Source organism: Pangasianodon hypophthalmus, chromosome 22 (genome assembly GCF_027358585.1).
Source record: "Pangasianodon hypophthalmus isolate fPanHyp1 chromosome 22, fPanHyp1.pri, whole genome shotgun sequence".
Lineage (NCBI taxonomy): Eukaryota > Metazoa > Chordata > Actinopteri > Siluriformes > Pangasiidae > Pangasianodon > Pangasianodon hypophthalmus.
The window spans coordinates 14654853-14679757 of record NC_069731.1 but is presented as its reverse complement, the minus strand read 5'-3'; the positions used below and the strand labels follow the sequence as shown (position 1 = coordinate 14679757).

The following is a 24905-nucleotide window of genomic DNA, read 5'->3' as shown; positions in this document are numbered from 1 at the left end:
GAATTAGCATTATTACAGCATCAGCAGTGATCCGATGAACAGCAATACCTCAGAAATTGATTGAGGATTTCATCATTAAACATTACCGTGGAAGCACTTGATACAACTCATACACTCAAGAGCAACTTATGGTCAGGAAAATAGAATAACCATTGTGGAAAAATTCTGATGTATGACCTAGAGCTCAGTTTGTAATAAGGCTTAGCATGGATTTGCAATGTTTGTATTTTGAGTAAAAAAAAACACCAATACACAGTGCATATATGGGATTAATAAAGTCTTATTCTGAAAACAATGTCAGAAAAGAACATATTGTGTACAGAAATAGCATCAAGCCTAAATACCAAACAGTACTGTTTGTTACCTACCAAGTTAAATTATATTTCTAACTTGTGTGCAACTATTGAAACAAAGAATATTTACATAATGTTTAATGGAGTTAAAGTACAATATTCAAATTTTTTTGTTACGAAAATTATTGAAATATAGTTTCCTGCTCTGCAGGAATATAATCATTATTGAAATTTACAATACCTCAGGTATAAAGAAAAAAAATACTTAGCAGCTGTATGGATATAAAAATACATAAACAATAACAAAAATACAAAAACATTTTTTTTTGAGAACTTACGTCCTAAACATGTGCCATAATTGGGGATGTCACAGCTGACTTCCTCCATAGTACAATCTAACGGAAAATCCTCAAAGGTATGCGTCCCTTTGTGGATAAATGAGAACATTAACTCATCAGGTAGCTACAATTTAGACTTTTACAAAAGCAGGAGATCAAAATGACTACAAACTGGATCACATATTAAAACAGTATAAGCAGATATTATTACATATTCTTAATTAATATTCAGAGTTGAGAGTCAAGGGCATGACGTGCTGAGTTGTTAATACGGAAACTGTGCACATTTGTACTCAGACCTTAGAATTAACTACAGACGTAAGCCCTGCCTGGACAGGTCTTCGTAAAGTATGGCAAAAACTGTTTGCTATTCATTATGTACATATAGTTATCTTGTGTGAGATCTACTCCAGCCAAGTTTGTTATTACGTCCTGTGCCACTTTTCCTGCTATTTGTTATATCTACAATATTTCATGCTGAAATTGGTGTTTTGAGCAATGCACAAGCACAAAACACTATAGTGCCATTTCATGGCAAGATCAAATATCTAACGCACTATGATGCTGTGATCACTTTTCACTCCTGTGTGTCTCACTTTCTTTAAGTTGTTTAAATAGTACCTTTCACAGAGTCAACTGAACAGGGGTGGATAATACTTGACTAATTGTGCTTTGTTACTGTAATTAAGTGCTATTTCTAGTATTATTGAGAATTATTGTTGAATACTTGTACTCAAGTAAATTTACACGAGAAAAAAACCCCTACATTTTAATCCTTACATTTCATTTTGACCTTTAAATTACTTCAATCTCAAATGCCATAATTTCTTTTCTAATAATTTCATGCTTAACTGCTATTACATTTTAAAAATCAAATTCACAACCTAAAACACTGCACGTAACTTTACTGATTAGTCATTGAGCAAAGGCCATTTGCCATCAAATCTAAAAAAGTAATAGTTTCAAGTTTGGTAAATATTCTATCTTTTTTTTTTTTTCCTTTTTTTGTTAATGCCACCTTAGCATCATTCCAACAGGGCAGGAATGTTAATTATTTAAAAATCCATGTCTAGATTGTTAATTTTGATAAGTTATTTAGTTTTACTCTTGAATACTCAAGTAGATTTGTGACTGGGCCTGCTTTTTTTAGTACAGTTTATTAGTACAGTATGTTAGGATCTGTGGTATAGTATTGTGGTTTTAAAGAGCTATTTTAAAGGATGGCAACTAAGTAATGAACCCATCTGCTAAATTAAGCGAAACTGTGCAAAAATAGAGGACTATTTTATGCTATAATTGTTTTTTTATTTTAATATTTGCCCTCTTATGATACATATATTATCCTATTAATATACATTTTTAAACTGTATCTTAATTTGACGTTGTATCATATTATAATTGACATTAAGAAAATGAGCATTTTTTGTCGCTCAGTGTATTTTAGGCTTAAAATCATGTGCTTGTGTTTTTTTCAAAGATGGAAGTCTGGATATTATTGAAAAATTCGTTCTCTTACAGCTTTCCACAAGAAAAATTCATCTTAGCCACCTGCATCTCTAAGTCACCAGGTGTGAATATGGCCCAATATGTCAAACATATTGCTCAACTATAGATGGATTTCCTTTTCATGCCTCATTTTCTCAGTGTGAGTGAGTACTAACCTCCACAAAGCCAAATACTGCTTTACGTGACTTGATGTTATATAAAGTGGGGTCCAAAAGTCTGAGTGCACTACCAAGTAATTCATCAGCTATTACACAGAACTTATATATTTTAATACAATATTTGGTAATTGACAGTTATTATTATTATTATCATTATTATTATGATTATTACACAATACATTGCAGTTCATCTGTGTGAAATTGGCGTACTTCTGAATATGAATATGTTAAAACTCGGTGTGTTCTGTGCTAACAACATTTTTTTTAATTAAAATGAGAAAACTGTTCTAGTAATGCACACAGACTTTTGGACCTTTGGATATTATAATCCCTGTATTGTCCTCTAATTAATTGCCTTAAATTCAGGATGAGAACATCACAAAGACAAAACATTACATACAACATCCGCAAAACAAATTGAACAAAATATGGCAAATATGTACAGATCTTCTTATTCTTCTCCACCTTCTAACTGTACTTAGCTCAGTAATCACTTGTGTAAACAACCACCAGAAAAAAGTGATTAGAGTTCGGGATGCGCTCAGATGACTGCAAACACTCGGAAAGCTTTTCCTCCTGGAGGATTCTGCATACTGCAAGAGACAGAACATAATGCATTAGAGAACAATTTAACAGCCTTTAAGCAACGTAAAGGTATCTTGCAGTGCTCAGTATTGGATGTTATATATTAATTCTTCACCTACAGGTCACGTTGGGCTTTAAGATGTTCTTGGTGCTTTATTTCATTTGGTTACACTGCTAACAATGCTGCCTGACTTCTATGATTCTCAGGCCTTTTCCATACTAAGTTGTATGGTACTGAAGTTTTTCTGCATTTTGGTATTCTTTCCACGCTAACATGGTGTTTAAAACCACATTTTTTAAAAACACTCTTCAGATCCACATAAATATGAATGTGTTCACACTTATTTTTTTATGAATATGGTGTCAGTCATCCTGTGATTGGTCTCTGATTGGCCTTTATCACATGATCCAGTGCCAACACATCCAGATTAGTGCATGAGTTCATTTAACTCAGTGTTTCAGTTTAGAGCACACTCACACTGCAAAAAGCTTACCAAGTGAAAATATCTTGAATATAGTCAAATTTGTCTACTACTTCCTATTATAAGATTACAGTAGACCAAATGTAAGATTATTAAACCTATTTCGAGACATTTTTACTCATTTTAAGCTTTACATTTTCTTATTCTATTGGCAGATACAGTACAGCAGAAATAAATAAATAAATAAATAAATAGTAGATAAATTTGACTATATTCAAGATATTTTCACTTGCTAAAATGTCGTTTTTTGTAGTGTGTGCAATTTGATAGAGCAATGGACAATAAAAATGTAGTGTACCTGTGTGTAAGACAAAGTAATTCGTATTCACTGCTATTTTTTTGGCACTTAATTTAGACAAATTTGCCCACATGCATAAAAAAGAAACAACACAAACAGTGTAAGGGCAGATGTCCTGTCTTAGAATGCCCAACTTGTGCACTTGAATTAATTGATTGATTGATTGAGTGAGTGATTAATTGATTATGGTTATTAATTTATTTAAAGCCTCAGGTTTAACAAAATGGAACACTGAACCATCCACAATAATGATTAATAATATTGTCCATGCTAAATATTGCAGTATATCATCAAACCACTTATCATTTAGTCTTTTAATTGTCAGTTATTAATGAACAAAGTCCATATCATTTTTCTTTGCTTTATTTAACGTTAATAATTATGGTAAATAATAATTATATGAATCGCCCAACATGTTTCTAATCAATTTATTTTCAGTCAACTGGAATTCATTCAAGATCAAATAAAAATCACTGAAAATGATTAGAAGAAATTCATTGTTTTCTTATCTGATGAAATGAAATCAGTGCTTGGTAGTGCACTCAGGCTTTTGGACCCTTCTATAATCTGTGGTTTTATATTTGAGTGTGACTGGTACGGTTTTTGTTTCTAATCAGCTTTGCAGTCATTTCACAGGCTTGTGCCCTGCCTCTCATGGTACATTAAAAACCTAAATGTGCTAACCTCATGAGCTTGTGGTGTTTGCAGCTTAATGCTGGGTTTGCAATCTGATTGCACAAAAATCCTAATAATTCTATGAAGTAACCTGAACCACACACATTGAATCAGCACTTATTCTTATTAACAAACAGGAGAGTGACCTGGGGCAGTTCCTGTAATCTTTACAGTGATTAACATACACTTTATCATTACATAGATGTGAATGAATATCTCTGAACTTGAACTGTACAGCACTCGTGTGAATCTGTACCTCTCAGACAAAACGTTGTTTTGATAGGAGCCGTAATAGTACAGCCTGTTTTCCACCGGCATCACGTCAATGAAGCCACCCTGTTCGTTCTTTATCACGCCAGCGTGAACTGCTGATCTGCAGATACTGGATTTCTGAAGATCAAAACAGTTTGAATTACAGTAATCACGCAAGGGAGAGAGAAAAAAGTCATATGAATATGTTAACCCTCTGTGTAATTTTTCTCTTTCTGAATCACCAGAAAAAGCATTAGAGCAAATTAGATTTAACCAATTAAACTTATTATTCAGTTACTCATCTAACTACTATGAATTATTCAGTGTAACTAATAGAAAAATGGTGTGTAGTTATAAGAGTGAGATATATACACTGTACAATTTTTTAATAACTGTAAAATGTACGGTCACTAAAAAGGCAAAAACCGATCCACTGATTTTACAGATGTTAACAGAAATAGAATCATTACCATTCACACTCAAGCCTACAACAATAGATATCCCACTATGCATTGCATTCTCTGGTATTTTACTGTACACCAGTCTGTTGCCCAATCAGTTACAGTACAATCCTGTAAAATATTTAAACAGTACTTTGCTGTAAAATAAAAAATGTAAGTCTGGACCCACTTACAGGTCTTATGAGTTTAATATGGTGACGGGGATTTAAGTGAGAGAAAATAGGAAGGGGAAAGTCAACCAGGTCATATTAAAAACAAAGCATAGGTCAAAGTGGGGGGTGCTGGAAAATTGCCCTTTTCCAAAATATATAATCTGATATTGGACTGAAGATCTTGCATGTAGATTTTGTTAAAAAATAATACTCTGCTAATAATAATAATAATAATAAATTTATTTTAACAATGATGCTTAATACTTACATCTGAATAGATTTTGGTCCCGATGACTCTGGAGACCTGAGGGTGTTCTTGCAGACAGTTTTGCGGACAGTAGATTCTATAATGCATATGTTAATGTCTGATTTTATTATTCACTTGGCCTTTCAAAATCAGATCATTTATAGTCTTCTTATAAAGCACCACTAGTATAAGATTTAATTGCACAGTATACTGCTTCAGTAAATTGCTGTTATGATATAATTATAATTGCAGCAAGACCTAATGATAATAAAAAACTGGAAAACTGGACTCATTACCTGGGACAGTGTTTAACAGGGCTTTCATATGGGCACAATGCAGACACTGTCGTCTCACATGTAATAACATGTACTGCAACAACAAAGACAAAATAATTTATTAGTGATACAGTACATAGTGATCTGTTTACACAGCTACAGCATTTACATCATACTTACTGGACACTTTGGACACAATGAAGGCATTGGCACTCTGATATTTCCTGTAAACAGCACAATCATTATGTTACATTACAATACTATCAGAGTAACAAATTTACACTATTAGTTGTTATTCGATCGACTCACCCAAGAGACTGAACTCCATTTTTGTATGATTTGATGAAAAACTCCTGCCTGCCCATTCTAGTGACATCCATCCAGCCTCCATTGTTATCGATCACTCCATAATGAAGACCGGCTCTGCAGATGCTCGAATGCTGCAAAAGATGACGCTAGATGAGTTCTGGGATGAAATCTTAAATCAACTAACACAGAAATTGCATTTTGTCTGAATCCCATAATCAAACCTTATTGAACATCTGCTTGTAATTTAAGAATGCAATTAATGCATTGTAAGCATTTTTGTAAGTATATAGCTTATAGTGCACATACATTATAAAAGGAATAAAAATGGGGCATGCTGTTGTAGGAAACTAATCAATGACAAGGTAGTTTGATGAGGCCCAACATGAAACAGAGTTAATGGTACCACTCCAGAGTTGATTACTTTCCAAAACATCATCTACTGAAGTGTTTTATTCCTCTTACACCGCAGCAAATATTAATTAGACAAGTAAATTTTATCCAGTTATAGTTACATTTAATGTTGGAATGTCCATGAAACAAACTAGTTCCTGATATTACATACATTATGGCAACTTTTAAACCGTATAAACAATTGTTCCCTCACCATCATCACTTTTTCAAGAGATTTTTTATGTTTTCTGTGTTACCACATATCTGTGGTATAACAGAGTTTTATACAACAGTTAGTTTTGGTCCACTAATTTGATTGGTCGAGCAGCATTCCAAGAGTGCTTATATTTAGCATAACTGGACTGGGACATTTCACTGTGTGTATCACTCCATTTGTCTGGGTTCGCTAAGTAAAATTCCACTTCCTAGTTCAAAACGGTTTAACAGTAGTGTTAGTGGACATGACAAAAGATAAATTTCAGGAATATAACTTTTGAGTTAAAGTATGAAAACTTGTCAGATAAGGATGAAAAGGAAGAAGGGATGGAAATTTTGCCAGAAGCACATTTAATGGCAATGTACAAATTAGTGTGAGCTAGCTAGCTGACGTTCTATAAAGTGATTGTCACTTCTTCTGGATCTATTTCCTCTAGCAGAGCAAATAGAATCATAAAATTTGATCACATTGTGTCCGAAATGTCATTTACTCGATATTAATTTTTTGTTTATAGAACTGTTGTATAAAAGCTCAAGCGAGAGTGCAATTATACTGAATATCGGTACGGCTGTGATTCGGCTGTAGGCACGTGCCCGCAGGGTGAGTGCTATATTGCTTAAATGTTGTAAAATACTTACAAATCACTGTTACCAAATTGCTAAGGTTGATAAGCATGTTGATTAAAAAGAAAGTGCTTACCATTTCGTAATACACAGTTCCAATTACTTTTGCAGGGCTGTCCAAACATCCAGCTGGACATTCATACCTGCACAGAGAACAACCTTCAGCAGTTATAATCCAAAAATTGTGAGTGCACTACCAAGAACCTTTTTACTTAATCAGTTATTCAATACTAATACAAGCTATATTTCTCCAACCAGACTTCGAAATCTTATGGGCTCTTTTGGATGGGTTGAAATGGATACATTTAAGATTACCCAAAAACAGTGATGCCCATGTTTCCCCCTTACTCCAGTGGATAATCTCACCTGGATACTGTAGATTTGTATTTAAATACTGCTCCTGTAATCATAAAGCCCATCCTGTGCTCATCCCAGGGCTGTTATTGACAATATGCTCATACTGAGTATCCTTTCAACACACATAGTACTGACTGACTTTACTCTTCTACACCTGTATACTGTAATAATCTCACTACCACCATATGCTGTATATTTAGTCTGGGGAATTTAGAACCTATCAAAGTATCAATAGCATTTGGAAACTGAAGAAATAAGATCAAGGTAGTGCTGGTAAGTATATAATCTGTCTTTGCTACCATTCGTACCTGTTACATGTCGTGCCTTTACACTGGTCTCGAAGTTTTGTCTCGCATGTTACAAGTTGTGCTGCAAAAAAAGGAGAGTACAGCAGACGTTTGCACGTCAATGCACATTTTTCATTTTGCATTTTGCACATTTCTACTGATGCTTTTGAAGAACAGTCTAAGGAATTTCTGGTACTGCGAGTTCATCTACTTGGGTTTCAGGAAGTCATTTAAATCCCGCAAACCTTCAGCTACCCACAAGCAAACACTCTCAGCAAGGAGCTCGCCATTAAAAGAAAACCAAACCTGCATTCCTGACTCAGGCTCACAATATTATATACCATATGTGTTTGACAATGTGTAGAGAAACAGGAGACATTGCAGACCCCCACCTGCTAAACATCAAGGAAATGTAAAAAAAATAATAAATCATGAACTGGCAGTGTATTTTCTTCCATGTTTGTGAGCTATCACCGTCAACATAAATTTTAAAGTGATGTGAGAAAGGAGCTGGAAAAGTATTTGTTAAAAGTTATGTAAATGTACTGATGAGATCATAATTTTATGAATCACAAATCCAAAATCCAGACAACTGAAGGTGGTTATATCAAGTAGACATTTTTGGAAAGCATAGTGGTTGGGCCAAGGACTGAGGGAACTGGGTCAGATGGGTGGTTCCAGAGGGGATTTTTGCACTTTACACTGATTTTTTTTTAACATCCATTTAAAGAAAAACATGCTTACACATCTGTTCGGTGCTCGCAACAGTGATGCTGTGTGTATGTGAGTGTGTGTCGGGGCGTCTTGTAGTGATCGGTGCTTCAGGTTCGATGATGTTGTCTTCCTCTGTCTCCTCATAATAGTATTGATTGTCATCTATAAATCAAACAGGACACATAAAGTCATATCTTGAAATCTGAGTGCACCAGGTCATTAGTTATTAATAAGACACCAGTATTCTTCAATAAGAAAATACTAAACAGTGTGGTTGTATTGGCTGAAAGCAATAGAGCAAGATAGTGGTGGTTTAGTGGCTAAGCTTCTGTGCTAGTGACTTCAAGGTTGTGGGTTCAAATTCCAGACATGCCTGTAGCCCACTTGAGTGGGTTCAAATCCTTTGGTCATTTTTGCAAGTATACACCAACTAGCGGCACAAAAAGCCCCCAACTGGGGTGGGTGAAGACTAGTACAGTATATGCTTCCTTGGAGACACATGAGGGAAACCAACACAACTGCTGCTCATGCTGTGTCACAGGGCAACCGAACACACTTGGCGGTAATCTCTATCTGCCCTCTTCCACATACATGAGCTCATAGACGCCCAAGATTGGTTAGTGTCGCAATGATAAGACGAACACTTTTCTGTTGCACCACTAATCTGTACAGCTCTGTGGTTGGATTGGGTTCTGGCTAATTAATAACACTATTGCTATGTCAGTTTATTAGTGATTTAGTGACCATAACATTTAACACTGTGCAATAAGAGCCTATGTGTTACTGTCGCAAGAGTTTTCAAAATGAAAAAAATCTCCAGACAGATTTCAGTTTCAGACTGGATTTTTAAAATAATATTGTTGAATCATAATCAGCAAAGGAAAGTGTGCATTAGTTACAAATGTTCTTGGTAGTGCACTCAGACTTTCAGACCTTACAGTATTGATGTTTGATCAGATGCTGTGATATCGTACCTTTATAGCAGAGATTGTCTTTACATCCTCCTCCATAGCTGGGTGGACAGGCTGAGCACGGTGTACCATGTTTATATGGAGCACTTCCCCACCAGTTCCCTCTGCACAAGTCATACACAAGTCAATTACGTCCACTGTTAACCTTTTATTATTATGCTTGTGTTACATTTTTTTTTTCAACATGAAACTTTATGTGATTTGCTTTTTTTTTTTCCCTGGGAGATCTACCTGATGTCAGTAACCCTGTGCATAGGAAGGGGTTTTTGGGATACTGTAATCAGCCATTTTTAAGGTTTTCATGGCATTTAGAATGTACACCAAAATGGCCAAAAGGCAACCATCTATATCTAGTGTTTGTATGGCATTTCAGTGGTCTAACTGTAAGTTCTGCTCCATATCATTCTTGAGATATAGTTTCATCACGACTGAATTGTGGCTGTTGGATTTGGATCATTGGATTGGTCCATTCCCATCATTCCAGAGCAGTATTTGGTCAGAAAGTGGTGAGTGTGGGCCAGCACTGGGTCATCGTTTAATAAATATCTTGGAATACAAAGCTGGAATGATAAAACCCATGAATACATTTTGAAATTGGGAAATCCACCTACTTTGGTGAGTAATTGCAGACCAAATAAACAGCCTTCGTCCAGATTTGTCCCCAGACGTTCATATCATAGCAGACGTTAATGGCACAACCAATTCGACTGCTGGTTGCCCAAACAAGCTGCATATAATCACAAAATGCAGTGAGGTTAAACAGTGTTCACTCTTACACCATACACAACAGCACACTACATTTTATAAGGGAAAACACTAATATGAGTCCAATACAGTGTGTTTTTATTAGCTAAAACAGTAGATGATGAACTATGGATCTGTCTTAGTTTTAAATAGATTCTTGAATAATGAAGATTTGCACATACCTGTGTGTAGTGAGTACACACGGGCCCTGTACATCTGAATGGACAATAAGGATTACACTCTTGAGGATATGGGAAGGAATAATCTTTGACTTCATCGTACCAGGCTTGAACATGAGATGTAGGAGGGCGATACCTGCAGGAAAAATACACACAACATGACAAAATTTTCATTTATTTGTTTGTTGAGTTCTGTCCCAAATGGTAGAATACATGTATTACTAACAGCTATTTTAGAAGAAAAATGCTACAACACTACAACACACCATACCTTTGGCAAGAGTTCGTAGTCATGAGCGAGAGAGAGAGAGAGAGAGAGAGAGAGAAAGAAAGAAAGAAAGATACAGACCTTCCCCAATGAACTCCTAAGTTCTGGCCGATGTAATTAAGCAAGCCTTCTGGTCCATGTTCCCATAAACATGTCTCAGCCCATTCTTCAGCAGATCTCTCCAATTCAGTATCCCAAACCTGAAATCGCACACATTTTCACCCTCATTTCAGTACAACATTGTTCAATATTTATCTAACACTAACTAACTAGCTTGATAAATAACTAGTGTGCTAACTCAAAAAGCTTCAACAGGTATCACGTCCAGCTGAAAGAATTGCAGTAATACAACCCAATATGAACAATCTGAAAAAATATTAGTGTTTTTTTATGCATAGCACAAGAGCACATGCTGGATAGTTTCAGCAGGAACACATCTGAATGTGGGAGCAAAAAAAAAAAGAAAAAAAAAATTAGCTGAATCAACTCCCTTGGAGACTTGTACATTTTTTTTATTTGAACTACCTACATAATAAAATATCTGCTTCATAATTAGCAATCTACTTGCTAGCATGTTGACTACCTAGCATGCTAATTAGACAGATAGAGCATGAAGAATAAAAAAAGTTCCACCAGAGGAATAAAATCTGAATATAATATTATAGCTGCTGTTCATATTTTTGTCCTCAGACATGTTCATATCCTCAGACAACTTCACAAGATGAAAAAATAATTTAACACTTTTATGATAGTAGCAGGAGTAATGTAGATCAGGAAGGAAGTCAACAAGGGTGCATTAAACACTGAAATAAAAATGTGAGGTTTGTTTCCAAGCCCATACTACATGTACTGTCTGCCTCACGTTAGAGCTTAGCTTGCTTTTCTTTTCTTTTTGAGTTGTCCAACCACTCTTTCCAGTCTCTAATGCACTCCATATGTGGCTTACACTCTTTTCCCCCTGTTCTGTGGGCACAGTTTCTCCTTGGCAGGTAAGTCTCATGTTCCTCTACGGGGCCACTTGGGAATGAAAGTTTTCCTTTAATCGGCTGACCCACTTTTTTTTTTTTTTTTTTTTTTTTTTTTTTTTTAATTTTTAAAAAATAAACAGGAAGGAGCTGTAATTATGTTGGGGATCATTTACTTTAATTCACCACTCATACACTCATACACCACTTGCCTACACAGAATGAGCTAGCTCTTTCACAATTCACACTTTTGGCCTTGTTGGATGTCCCAAAGCACAGACCATTTGCAAATCGGAACCAATAACTTTGCCTAAAATAGCAGCTTTTTCTCCGTAACGAGCTGCATGAGACATTCATCCTGTGGTTGACACCTGGAAATGGGACGTGTGGTGGTTTGTAAAGGCCTTTCTCCAAATGAGATTTTTAATAATTTAATAACATGGATGAACCATAAATAAATTGGCGACTGCTGAGTGCCCTCCATTGCAGGAGAGCATGTTAAGTGAGACTAAGTACTGAACATAAGTCCATTTGTATTCGTTATAAAAATGTCTTTTATTTTTGCAGCATCTTACTGCACTGTACAAATTCATAAATTTTTTTGTCATAGCCTTGATTTCTGTTTGATTATATCTCCTGGATTTTGTACGAATCTGACTTTCATTTTCTTCCAAATCAGTTAGTCTTACTACAGGGTGTCCCAAAATTCTCCATACATAGGGGAAATTAATACTTTTTAGCAAAATATCTTCCAAAATTTTTCATACTTAATTTATATTATATACATTTTTTCAGATAGCCTTTAAAATGCCTTTGACAAAAGAAGTATGCATTGAAATCATTTTAATGGCTGGATCAGGAAGCTGTCGCAAGGTTGCGATGGACTTTAACAGGAAACATGGCAAGCACATCACACGCAACACTGCTGCCAAACTTATTAACAAATTCAAAAAGACTGGAAGTGTTCAGATCAGCCGAGAAGTGGATGTCCATGAACATCCACTGATGAAGGCACAACCGATGTGTTGTTTGCGTACATAATCTGTATATATAATATGTATGGAGACTATTGGGACACCCTGTATAATGGCAGATTTTTTGAGAAATGTCCAGAATGCTAGAATTAGTGGAAATTCATGGTTGAGGAACGATGTGTGTTACGTATACCGTAAATCTCATAGCTGCACTTAGTAGAAGTCAGCGTTGTCATGGTGGCACTGATAACATACATCAGTATTTAGTGATTGAGGAGGTTTCAGTGTTAATCGTTGCTTGTATTAATGGCATGTTTATAAGGATGGATTTACAGACAGATTATTTCTATGCCTGATAAAGGGATTAGAGGACTGTAGCAAAGGACTGTAACATTTCAGCACTAAACTATGGCAACATTAATGGGACAAACATTAAACTAGCAGTAGGGGGAGCTTAAGTGCTATCTTTGAGCCTGCTACATTAATATGGTGTACAGTGTATCTTGATTTTTTGTTTTGTTTATGCACATAAAATTTAGGAAGGTGTGCCTTAAATATAATATATATTATATAAATAATAATAATATATAAACATAAATATATAAGGATATATACAGTACAATCTGTTTTTATTGGTTATGAACATATGTTAACCGTGAGATACTGTTTTTTTACTTTTGACTTTAGGTTTCATTTAGAGTACCACATCGAGGGCTCTACATTTGGCAAAATTGTATTCACACCAGTAAAACGATTCTGTTTTTAAAACGTCCTGAACAGGAAACACCCTCTGAAAACTGACCGCTCTGTAAAGAAAACAAGGCCCTTCTCACACTCACTGACACACCGGTGTTTATTTCATTTAACACCTCATTTGCATCGAGTGTTTTTCTCATCTGGTCACATTCCAAGAAAGTACAAACAATTCCCATGAACCTGCAGGAGCTCATTTCCTCCTTTTTTTTTTTGAGGGGGGGGTCTAAGAGAGAAAAGTGAGGGCGTGAGTGTGTGTGTGTGATGAAAAGGGTATTTAAAAAGAATGAGTGTGCATACAACACAAATGAAAATGTGTTAAAAGAGCCAGACAATGTACAGTTGTGGTCATAAGTTTACATACGCCTTGCATAATCTGCAACATGTTAATAATTTAAAAAAAAAAGAATAAGAGCAAACAAAATTTTGTTTTCATAGTGTATTATTATGTACTGCCCTGAATAAGCTATTTTACATAACAGATGATTACATATAGTCCACAAGACACAATAATAACTGAATTTACAAAAGTTTACATACGCTTAATTCTTAATACTGTGTGTTGTTAGCTGGACGATCAACGACTGTTTTTTTATGTTTTGTGATAGTTGTTCATGAGTCCCTTGTTTGTCATGAGCAGTTAAACTGCCTCGAGATCCTGCTTGGTTTTCCAGCATTTTCTGAATATATTTGATCCCTTTCCAACAGTGGCTATATGATATTGAGATCCATCTTTTCTCACTGAGGACAACTGAGGGACTCGTACACAACTATTACAAAAGGTGCAAACATTCACTGATGCTCAAGAAGGCAACATGATACATTAAGAGCTAGGGGGGTATAAACTTTTGAACAGGATGATCGGTGTAAATTGTTATTATATTGTTTAAGGTCTTGTTTTTTTTTCGTTTAGTACTGCCCTTCAGAAGCTACATAAAATATTTACATGAAGACATTATAATAACATTTTGTATGTATGTAAACGTATGTAAACTTTTAAACTAGTTCATTTGTGTAAATTCAATTATTATTGTATCTTCTGGACTATATGTAAACATCTGCTATGTGAAATAGCTTACTTAGGGCAGTACTAAATTAAAAACACAATGCAAATTTTATGATCCCTCTTATTATTTTTTAAATTATTAATATTTGGCAGATTCTGCAAGGCATATGTAAACTTATGACCACAACTGTACTTATTAGAAATACAATCACATAAGGGTTAGGTGTATGCATTGATGAATCTATCTCTCAATATGTATGCATGTACTCCCTCCCTCTCTCTCTCTCTCTCTCTCCCTCTCTCTCTTTCTCTCTCTCTCTCTCTCTCTCTCTCTCTCTCTCTGGTAGCAGCACACTGCATGCACATACAGGTAAAGATCTTCAGTTAATGTTCAAATCAAACATCACAATGGGGAGGAATGTGAACTTAGTGACTTTGACCTTGATATGGTTGTTGGTGCCAGGCAGGCTGGTTTGACTATTTCAGAGTATTCCTGGGATTTTAGTGCACAACAGTGGGTGGCAGTTTTATTGGCCGAAATGCCTCATTGATGAGCGAGGTCAGAGGAGAATGGCCAGACTGGTTTGAGCTGACAGGAAGTCTATGGTAACTCAAATAAGCACTCTGTGCATCCGTGGCGAGCAGAAAAGCATCTCAAAATGCACAACACATCAAACAGGCTCACTGAAACTGGACAGATTGGAAAAAGACCAGGGGATGTTTTTTCAATGTTCAAGTGCCCAGTGCGGTTGAGTGTGTGAAGGCAGGGTATGTTGTGAGTGTCAACAGTTCCCATAATGCTAGTAATACATGTCAGTAGTAAAATCAATGTGTGTTTGTGTGTGTGTGTTTATATATTGGTGGAGAATAAATGTCCCCACAAGGATAGGAATATCTGACACATTTGTGTGTGTGTGTGTGTGTGTGTGTGTGTGTGTGTATGTGTGGTCTCCCACTGCTTTAATGAGGCTTTATAAATGTAAACAGTGGAGAAATGGCAGCACATAAAAAGAACCCATTGAAAAATAAACAAACCAATCTCAGACAGTAATATCAGCCAAAATGAGCCGTTTCACCCCAGTCAGGCTTTAGTCCTCTCCACATGTCTTCTTCCCTTTTGTTTTCCCTCCTCTCTACTTCACCATCATCTGCTCCTTATACTTCTCTCTCTCTGTTTTCTCTTTTTCTCTCCTCATTTTCTCCCCCCCTCCTCCTCTTAACCATAATTTATCCACTGTCTCTTCTACCAACTTGAAACCGTAATAGGAGACAGCTCACTGCCGGCTTGCTGGCTGAGCGATTTTCTTTCTTCTTCTCTTTCTTCTCCTTTTTCCCTGCAGTGCTATAGAAGTATATTCTTTCAGATACGACTTTATTACTTTTATTAATTGATTAGGGATTTGCAAATATTAAAGAGAAAAACACTTGTATCGGATTGATATCAGGTATCAGCTGATGGTTAGTGCTCTGATATTGGTATATCTCAAAAATAAAAAAAAAGTGATCTGTGCATTTCTACATTCAACAATTAAATGGTAACTTCAGCACTGTTCACTGTACAACAGTCTGCTATGTAGATATTTGCAGTGTGATGAATGTGTGATTGTGAAAATAAAATTGAAATTACGTTCACATACGCTATATGCATGCCTCAACCCAAATGTAGCCAAGACATGTTTGGTGACTATAGTTTGTGTCTTTAATTTTGCTCTGCATCCACAAGGCTAATGATGGAAGGAAGGCTGAAAGGAAGGATGGAAGGCTACATCACCCACAAAATCATTTTTTGCAGAACTATTCCATTAGAGATTCAGAAATTTACACACCATTATAGCAGGAATATTTCTTAAACGCAGTTACACCTAGTTCTTGTATCTTGATTGTATCCTGATACGATTTTAACTTGTAGCTCTCATTAGCTGGACTGAAATCAGATTGAAATGGTTCCATATCACGCATAACTAATAACAACGCCCCGTGCAGTTCCAGTTTTTGTTTAATGTGAAAGAGATATACTGCATTAAAAGTTGTGATCTCGTGTATGGTTTTAAATTTCCTTAAAACCATCAACATTGGGAGGAATAAGTATGATATGATGGGAATTACTGAAAAGGCGTTTGGTTGTTACTTACTGTAGAGGGAGCAGTTTTGCTTGTTAAATGTGGCTTGGAAAGATGGATGCATTGACACTTGTATAACATCTGGACATAATGTATTTCAGACCTATTAAATTAGCTTTCGTAATTAGATTTAAATGCTTTGCATCGTAAGAGTTTTTACAGCTGTGTTTTTATGTGGCTGCCCTCTACTTGATATAATCCTGATACTCAAGATGCATTGACATAACCAGGTATAAATAATCATTTGTGTTTGTTACTCAGGTTTATACCAAAGTGCTGTTGATTTCTCAATTCTAATTGGTCAGAAGGTGTTGATGATGCACTTGTTCTACAGCAAAGACTTCAACAATGTTTACAAAAATGTTGTTGATATGTCTTTACACAGGGTTTTGCAGGTTCTCTGTAACATAAACCGCATATTTCTGTCTTATTAACTTAGAGAGTGAGAGGCTGGGGAGGAAACTGTTTATAACTGCTATAACATATGTGATAACTGGAATTAACTTTTTTCACAACATTAAATGTAATTATTAATATATAAAAAGTATGAAGTGTCATTATTTAGTGAATAAGAAATTCACTGTTGTGGTATAAGGGTAATAAAACACTTTAGGATGTGCCGGTCCTTATTCATTTATGGCATTTTCATAGACATTTGCTTATTCCTTACTTATCATACCAACCTAATAAAAGCAATCAAATTGCAAAGTATGCACTTTTCAAAGATGCTTACACCTGATAATTTCTGGCATTTAATGAGTGCTGAATCACTCAAAACAGCCAAGTTTCATCGATCTTTGCAAAATTAAGTTAAGGCAGAGTTTAACTACAGTCCTTTAAAAAGTGTGACCCATTCGGTGAAAACAATAACAGCATCATGTATAGAAAAGAATACACCTTTTGTATGCCTCTTGGTTAATAAAAAAGGAGTGAGGAAATGCGCTGAAAAAGAAACATGCTGAACTGGATTTCTACATAGTGATCATCCAGTATTGTGCAGACTTCTACATTTTTAATCTGTTATTGAACAAAATCTGACCTTTTACTCACCTGATCGCTGTTATTCTGTTAAGAATCCTGTATTTGACTAGAACAAAATTCTCTCTGAAAATCCTGTTCACACACACCATTCCTAAAACACCACAGTAATGAACCCTGACAGCTGATGCTGACTCAGTTATGCGCTAATCTATGCACTGTGGACTCAGACTTTTAAGCTTTACTATAGACACATTAACATTTATGCTACGTTTCCATACCATGTATTCCATATTGGACGCGGGTGGATAAACTTGACCTCGGAGTTTGTTGTGCAGGTCCAGGATGGCCTGTTTATCGATGGCACTGATTGCCCGCTTCCCTCTTGGTTTTGCTTCATTTTCATCAGCATATTTTTCCAAGAGAGAGCTCAGCTCTGTGGCGTTAAAGAGAGTCATGGAGAAAGCGCTCTGGGATAAAAAAACAAGAGCAAGTCCTCTTAGCCATGTGCTACTCATGGTGACGTGACCTTTGACCTTCAGGAGATGGAACAGCGTCTCGGTGTCTGTGGGAGAGAAGAGAGAGATTAGAACACCTCAAGGCCAGGGGGAGAAATATGGAAGCTTTTTAGAGTGGTATTAGTGGTGATTGAGGGGTTTACAGTCTAAAATTAACATTAATCTTAGCAGCATTAGCTCCATTTACATAATAGTTTCCTTAGAAAAGAAAAAAGATCAATGTATGTTTATTAGGAAATGGACTTGTTTTTGAATCCAGGTAAAATAATAATAGCTTACGCTCAGTAGTACACTTGGAGCTGAGCTGCAATCAAAGTACCTTGCAAATAAGTGTGCGGTGCAGTTTCTGATATTCTTTAATTAAAATTACACATTCCAATTCACCAACTTCAAGACTTGTACATAGTGTACTAATTAGTAAACACACTTCAGCTTCTCCAGAAGGAACTTAAGTTAAGGAACAGGCTATAGGAAGATTGATGAATGTGCAATTTCAGCAACATTTTTGAACCGGTAAAAGTTACAAAAGTTATAATGCGGCACAAGTGCACAAATTGTTCACTCAGTTGCTTTCATTCAAAAGTTGCAGGTTCAGCAGGCATAAAAAAGATTTGATAAAAGACTTATTGAGGTTAAAATTGAAAATAAAATTTGCATTTGAATTCTGCGTTTGAGAAAAAATTAAACCATATACGTACATGTGGGAAATCCTCAGATCTTCTCCAGCAGGTTAAAAGTGCTCATACAGCTCCTATGTGAGACTGAAGTGATTAACAAACTTCCTGAGAGCAACGAGATTTAAAACTGTACATCCGAGATGTGAATAAACTTCTCTCCTGTCTCCTCTGTTTCACTAATGCAGCTCTGCACCAGGTTTGGATTTATGCTGAATTTGGCTTCTGGTGTCAAATATCTCATGGAAAACACACCTCTATATCCAACCCATTCAGAGTTTAGCTGGACTTAAACCAACAGCACCAACAGCCAGCCTGGAAATGGTTTTGCATGTGTATGTGTGTGTGTGTGTGTGTGCGCGTGTGTGTGTGTGTGTGTGTGTGTGTGCGTGTGCATGTGCATGTGCGTGCGTGTGTGTTGTAGTGGTGGTGATAGATTTATGCCCCCCTTTTCTTGTCCTTGTTAGTGAAAAGATGATTTGACACTTTTTGCTTTGAAAGACTCCAGTAATGTTAATGTCTATTAAAAAATGGAATTAAAAATAGGAAAAAATAGAGACATTAATACAGATAAAGCTGAGGTTGACTTTCCAGGCAAGATTTCAATGTGTTCATTTTGTACACACGTGCATCACAAATTTCACATTTTCAGCCATAACTGAAGCTTTGCAATATTCTTTATCTGAGGCTTTGCTTTGTTTTAAAGATGGAAACTTTAAAATGGTCACTCTTTCCCACTGCTAAACGTTTCCACCTAATCAGAATCAAGCCAAACCTGAGCAGCACCATTGCTCCAAACAAAGAACAGCTACCCGTTTATATTTATTTTTAGACGGGCAGGTCTTGGAAATGTTTAAGTGCGAGAGCTCTGCTCATTGATTACATTCTGCAGTTCTCCCTAACACTAACAAATCTGTGAAATTACAGCACGTTCTGGTCGCCTGTGCCATGTGCACAACTCACAAATGTGTAAATCTAGGGCAGGCACGTTTTTAGCCTTGATCATTAAACTCATATTCATAACTCCTTGGAATCATGACCATGATTCATGATTTCCATATACAATATGTATATCATCAGCTATTTGGCTTTTGTCTTTTAACAAGTGACCAGACTAGCTGAAAATCAAATGTACAAAATGTTCCCTTTCCCCAAAAGTAGCATTTTTTTTTTCTTTTTTTTTTTTTTATTGTGTAGGAGTACTGGAGGTCTATCTCACCCAAATATCCATAATACGTTCCCAACTCATCATGAACTTATGCAATCTCAATCAATCTCAACTCGTGCTTCCTCCAAGCCAACTGCATCTTTTTGAACTGCTGCTCATGCTGCATCACAGGGCAGTGTAACAGATTTTGAAGATCAAGATTTGCAGTGCAGTTCAAAGTCTTAGGCACCTCCTTATCTATCTATCTATATATCTATCTATCTATCTATTTACTTACTTACTTATTTGCAATTTTAAAGACAGAAGATGGGCACTCCATTTGCCCACTCTTTAGAGTATTTTGTATACTTGGAAACATTTCATGTCATTATTTTTGAGAGCACCTTCACTTAGATAATTTCTTTACATGTGCCTAAACTATTCCACAGTACAGCACCTATAGCATTCCAATGCCATAAAGCTAGACGTTTGGTTATGTTGGGTGTTATTCAGGTCTCGATAGAACAATGTGTTCATTTTAGGTTTTTATCTCAAAAAGTCATGCATTAATAACAAACGGTGACAGGTAGACATTATGAAGAGCTAAACTCTAAAAAGACTTGCTCATTGCTGCCCTCCTTTGTAGCTCCTAAAGCATTACAACTCTATTTGGATGAGGAGTGAAAACATTTCTGATGTACCCGCTTGCTATTTCCCCTTCACTGGGTCCCTTTGTCCTTCTTAATGGATGTACATTCCTTAACTTACTTAGATGAGGGATAATCATTGACTCTCTTCAAATGCCGACTAAAGGCCTACATCTTCTATCTGCGTGTGTTGCGTTTATTCATCTCTCATTTGAAAATTAAAATGGGAAAACACTGAGAGCTTTTCATTTGTTTTTGTTTCTTGTTACACACTAAATTAGAAAATAAATTCATTTTTTCATAAAACTATATGTTCAAGATTGTTCATTCATGTTAGCCACAAGATGAATCTAATATGATGAACACCAAGCAAAGGAGAAATAACAGGAATTATTAACAGGAGACAACTCTAATGGAGACAAGCACTTCTGTTAGTCACTGAGGATACGTGTGTTTGCTAAATGCTGTAAATGTAAATTATTAAGTTGGGTATCAGTGTAGAATTCAGGAGCAACTTATTATAACTAGAATCCAAAATGGCAGACACTGCTATTTATAAATGTAAACACCAGATCAATATAATTTTCATCCTCCCCAACCTTTCAGAAGACTTCGACCCAGTTAATCACAAGAGTCTCTTGTCCATCCTCACAAGTCTTGGAATTTGTGACACAGGATGGCAATGGTTTGTTTACTTACCTGAAAAGATGGTCATAGGTGACATGGAGGGGATCCACATCTGCTCCATGCAGACTCTCCAATGGTGTCCCACAAGGCTCAGTTATGGGTATGTACCTGCTCGCAGTGAGAGGTCATATACTCACATGGGTTTTCATACCACTGCTATGCTGATGACACTCAACTCCTTTCCTCCCTTGGACATTTGTGTGTCTGCACGGATCTCAGCATGTCTGGCAAACATCTCTTTGCTTTACTATCTGGATGCTCGTCTAGATGCATAAATAAGCTTCAGATAGTTCAGAACGCAGCAGCGAGGGTCCTGACTAGGACTAGGAAGTATGAGCATATCACGCCAGTCTTATCTACATTACACTGGCTCCCAGTAAGATTCCGCATCGATTTTAAAATATTACTCCTAACCTATAAAGCATTAAACGGTCTCGCTCCGCAGTATTTAAGCGATATGTTAGTACCTTACGTTCCGCCGCGCCTACTTCGCTCTAAGGATGCAGGCTGTCTATCAGTACCACGCATTGCCAAAACCACGGCAGGGGGCAGAGCTTTCTCTTACCAAGCCCCAAAATTATGGAATAGTCTCCCAGTTAATGTACGTGAAGCAGACACGGTCTCAGTGTTTAAGTCGAGGTTGAAGACTTATTTATTTAACCTAGCATTTAGCGACTAGTGTTTTTATCAAAGGAGTAGATCTGGGGGACTCATGGATGTTGAGTTTTATCTCCACATGGTGACTGTGAGTGTACCTAACCACTTTCCTTCTCCTTCTGCCGAGCTACACTCCTGAGCTGCCGGTGATCCAGACCTCCCCCCCTTCACTCTGGACCTGTCCACCGGCAATGCTTCATACTGCCACGAAAACGCTTCACCTGTTTTCCATGGACTACACCAACACACATTGTGCTCACACACACGCACACTACAGTGTAAACCCATATGAGGATGGGTTCTCTGTTGAGCCTGGTTCCTCTCAAGGTTTCTTCCTATCACCATCTCAGGGAGTTTTTCCTTGCCACCGTCGCCCTGCTTGCTCATCAGAGACGGCACACACACACACTTCACTTTACTTTTGTTTGTGTAAAGCTGCTTTGAGACAATGACCTTTGTAAAAAGCGCTATACAAATAAAAATGAATTGAATTGAATTGAATCTCATCAAGGATGGCAGCTCATCAGCTGAGACTAAATCTCAGCAAAACTGAGCTGCTGTACATCCCTGGAGATGCATCCCCATGTCAAGATCTTGTGATCTCCATGGACAACATTCAGATCTCACCACCTGTCTCCATGCAAACTCAGGGTAACCATGGACAAACAACTGTCCTTCTTGCCTCACATCGCTAAAGACACTCGCTCATGCAGGTTTCTCCTGTACACTATTAGGAGACTCCAGACATTTCTATCCACAGAAGCCACTCAGTTGCTCACTCAGTCACCAAGACTGGACTCCTGCAGATCTCCTGGCAGGTCTGCCCCTATACACCATCAGACTTCTGCAACTAATCCATAATGAAGCTGCATGACTTGTTTTCAATCTCCCGAAGTTCACCACCACCCCATTGGTTCTTCCACTGGCTTCCTGTAGCTGCCCCAGATATAAATCAGTGATGCTTGCCTACAAAGCCAAAAACGGACCAGCACACACCTACCTTAAAGCACGTATCACACTCCGCACTGCACCACGCTCCCTCTAAGCCTCTAGTATGGCTCGACTGGACCCACCATCTCTCAGGGAAGGCATAAATCAAGGCTTTTCTCTGATCTGGACTCCGGTGGTGGAACAAACATTCCCTGGCTGTCCAAACAACTGAGTCACTGGCTGTCAGCAAACAAAGACTAAAGACCTACCTCTTCACCAAGCACTTAAATTATCAATTTGTTTTTTTTAATTAAAGAAGTTATTGTGTTTTTTCATACTGTACTTGTCTCCCCAACAGGGATATTAGACTGATGATACTCTTAGTCCGTGACCCAGTGAACTAATATGAGGATGTGTTTTTGCTTGAGACTACAAAGCACTTCTGCAAGTCACTCTGGATAAGGACATGTGCCAAATGCCATAAATGTAAATGTAAATACTACATCATAATTTAAAATGAGAAAATTTTGTTACCATAAGGTTTTATTCCGCCATCTATACATGACAGCTGATGAAACTTTATTATGACTATAAAGAAGTATGTGTAAGTCTCCAACATCACCCTCCAGTGCTACAAGTGCACATTCATGTGATGTAGGTGAAAGGGGAAGTGGACACTGAGAACACCACTGGAATGCTGACCTTCATGACACTGTAGTGCTGATGGCCTTCACCACTAATAGTAGAAAACCCTAAACCATGCCACATCCATTCATGTCAATAAAGTCAACCAGAACGGTACTGAAATGTAACAACTGGTGAGACGTTAAAATGACTACTTGGCCATTTGAACTGGGGACAATGAATTTCACCCACACACACATATGCACAGAGACCTACAGTGCATTGCAGCTGTCCCTAGCACAGGCAGCATGCTAGATACAAAATGTAGCAAAAACTAGCAAGCTAGTTTCAGTGTTATGTGTGAACACTGAATGTGTTCAGTGTGGCTGAAAAGAAAACAGACAAAAAAATGATACCATGTTTTATATTTATTGCCCCAGTTCCCTCTTGGTTTATGTGAAAATTTTGCTCCATTGTGACATGCATAATCTGGTCAAACCAACCAAAATTTCCTTGAGCAAATAAGTTATTTTACTCTCCTCCTAACCTGAGTGAGAATCACCCAGATGACTTCTGCTGCACGTGCACATGCAGTACAATACATTTAGGTCACCACAACAGTTGTGTGTTCCAGGGAGAGGGGTTCCACAGGCTGGGAGAGGACAGTGTTATATAGTGCAGTATAGTGAGCAGTGGTAGCTCAGAGGTTAAGACGTTGGATGACTGGGACTCTCTTGGCTAGGCAGAGGCTGACCCACTAAGTGGTTGAATCACTAAAGTGTAGCTTTGGCAATATGCTTGGGGTTGATGTCCACTCGGAAGGTGACCTCTGCCACAATATCAAGTCTCTTGCAGACTGGAACAGGTTTTCTTTTTGGATTGCCCTGTATTTGCCTCCCTCTAACTTAACCTCAACTCTGACCAGTTTCCCAATCTTTGCTGAAGCATCCCCACAACATGATGCTACCACCATCATGCTTCACTATGGGGATAGTATTCTCAGGTGATGATGTTGGGTTTCCACCAAATATGATGCCTTTGTGCCCATGCCTGAAAGATCAATTATGATCTTATCAGACCAGAAAACCATTTTCAACATGTTCAATCATTTTCAGTCTTCAACACACCTTGTGGCAAACTCACGTGTATTTATTTTCTCTTCTCATCACACTTTCCTATCTGAGCTATGAAGCTCCCCACATTCAGAGTTACTCCTGGCCCCTTGGTTGCTTCTCAGACTAATGTCTTCCTTACCTGGTCACTGATTAATGGTTTTTCCCCCCACTTCAATATTATTGGTTATTTTGTGTAGATTCATGACATGTAGTCCCAATTAAGCCAATTTCAGTTCCAGGTTATAACACAAAATGGGTACAAGTTAAAGGTAGGGAATACTTATACAAGGTTCTGTAAGCTCTGGTGAAATCTAAATCATCAACCTGTA

At 37.1% G+C, this 24905-nt stretch overlaps 1 protein-coding gene across 1 annotated transcript; it reads right to left on the bottom strand.

Moving 5' to 3' along the window:
• Nucleotides 1-260: 260 nt before the first annotated feature.
• Nucleotides 261-19095, bottom strand: crispld1a (cysteine-rich secretory protein LCCL domain containing 1a). Its single transcript, XM_026937862.3, has 15 exons — nt 18794-19095; nt 17859-18142; nt 10863-10981; nt 10517-10649; nt 10202-10317; nt 9594-9694; nt 8650-8781; nt 7927-7987; nt 7338-7404; nt 6032-6162; nt 5903-5946; nt 5744-5816; nt 5469-5544; nt 4592-4725; nt 261-2888 (listed from the first exon to the last, which is right to left on the bottom strand). The coding sequence occupies exons 2-15, from the start codon at nt 18093-18095 to the stop codon at nt 2837-2839; spliced, it is 1476 nt and encodes a 491-aa protein (XP_026793663.3). The 5' UTR covers nt 18096-18142; nt 18794-19095; the 3' UTR covers nt 261-2836.
• Nucleotides 19096-24905: the final 5810 nt, after the last annotated feature.

Excerpts from the sequence above, each read along its gene's own strand:
- crispld1a (XM_026937862.3), bottom strand. The coding sequence starts at position 18,095 with ATGAGTAGCACATGGCTAAGAGGACTTGCTCTTGTTTTTTTATCCCAG. Across the intron at positions 10,318-10,516 it reads TGTGTACTCACTACACACAG|CTTGTTTGGGCAACCAGCAG; the intron begins GTATGTGCAAAT and ends GATTATATGCAG. Across the intron at positions 7,988-8,649 it reads TGCGAGCACCGAACAGATGT|CACAACTTGTAACATGCGAG; the intron begins GTAAGCATGTTT and ends CTTTTTTTGCAG.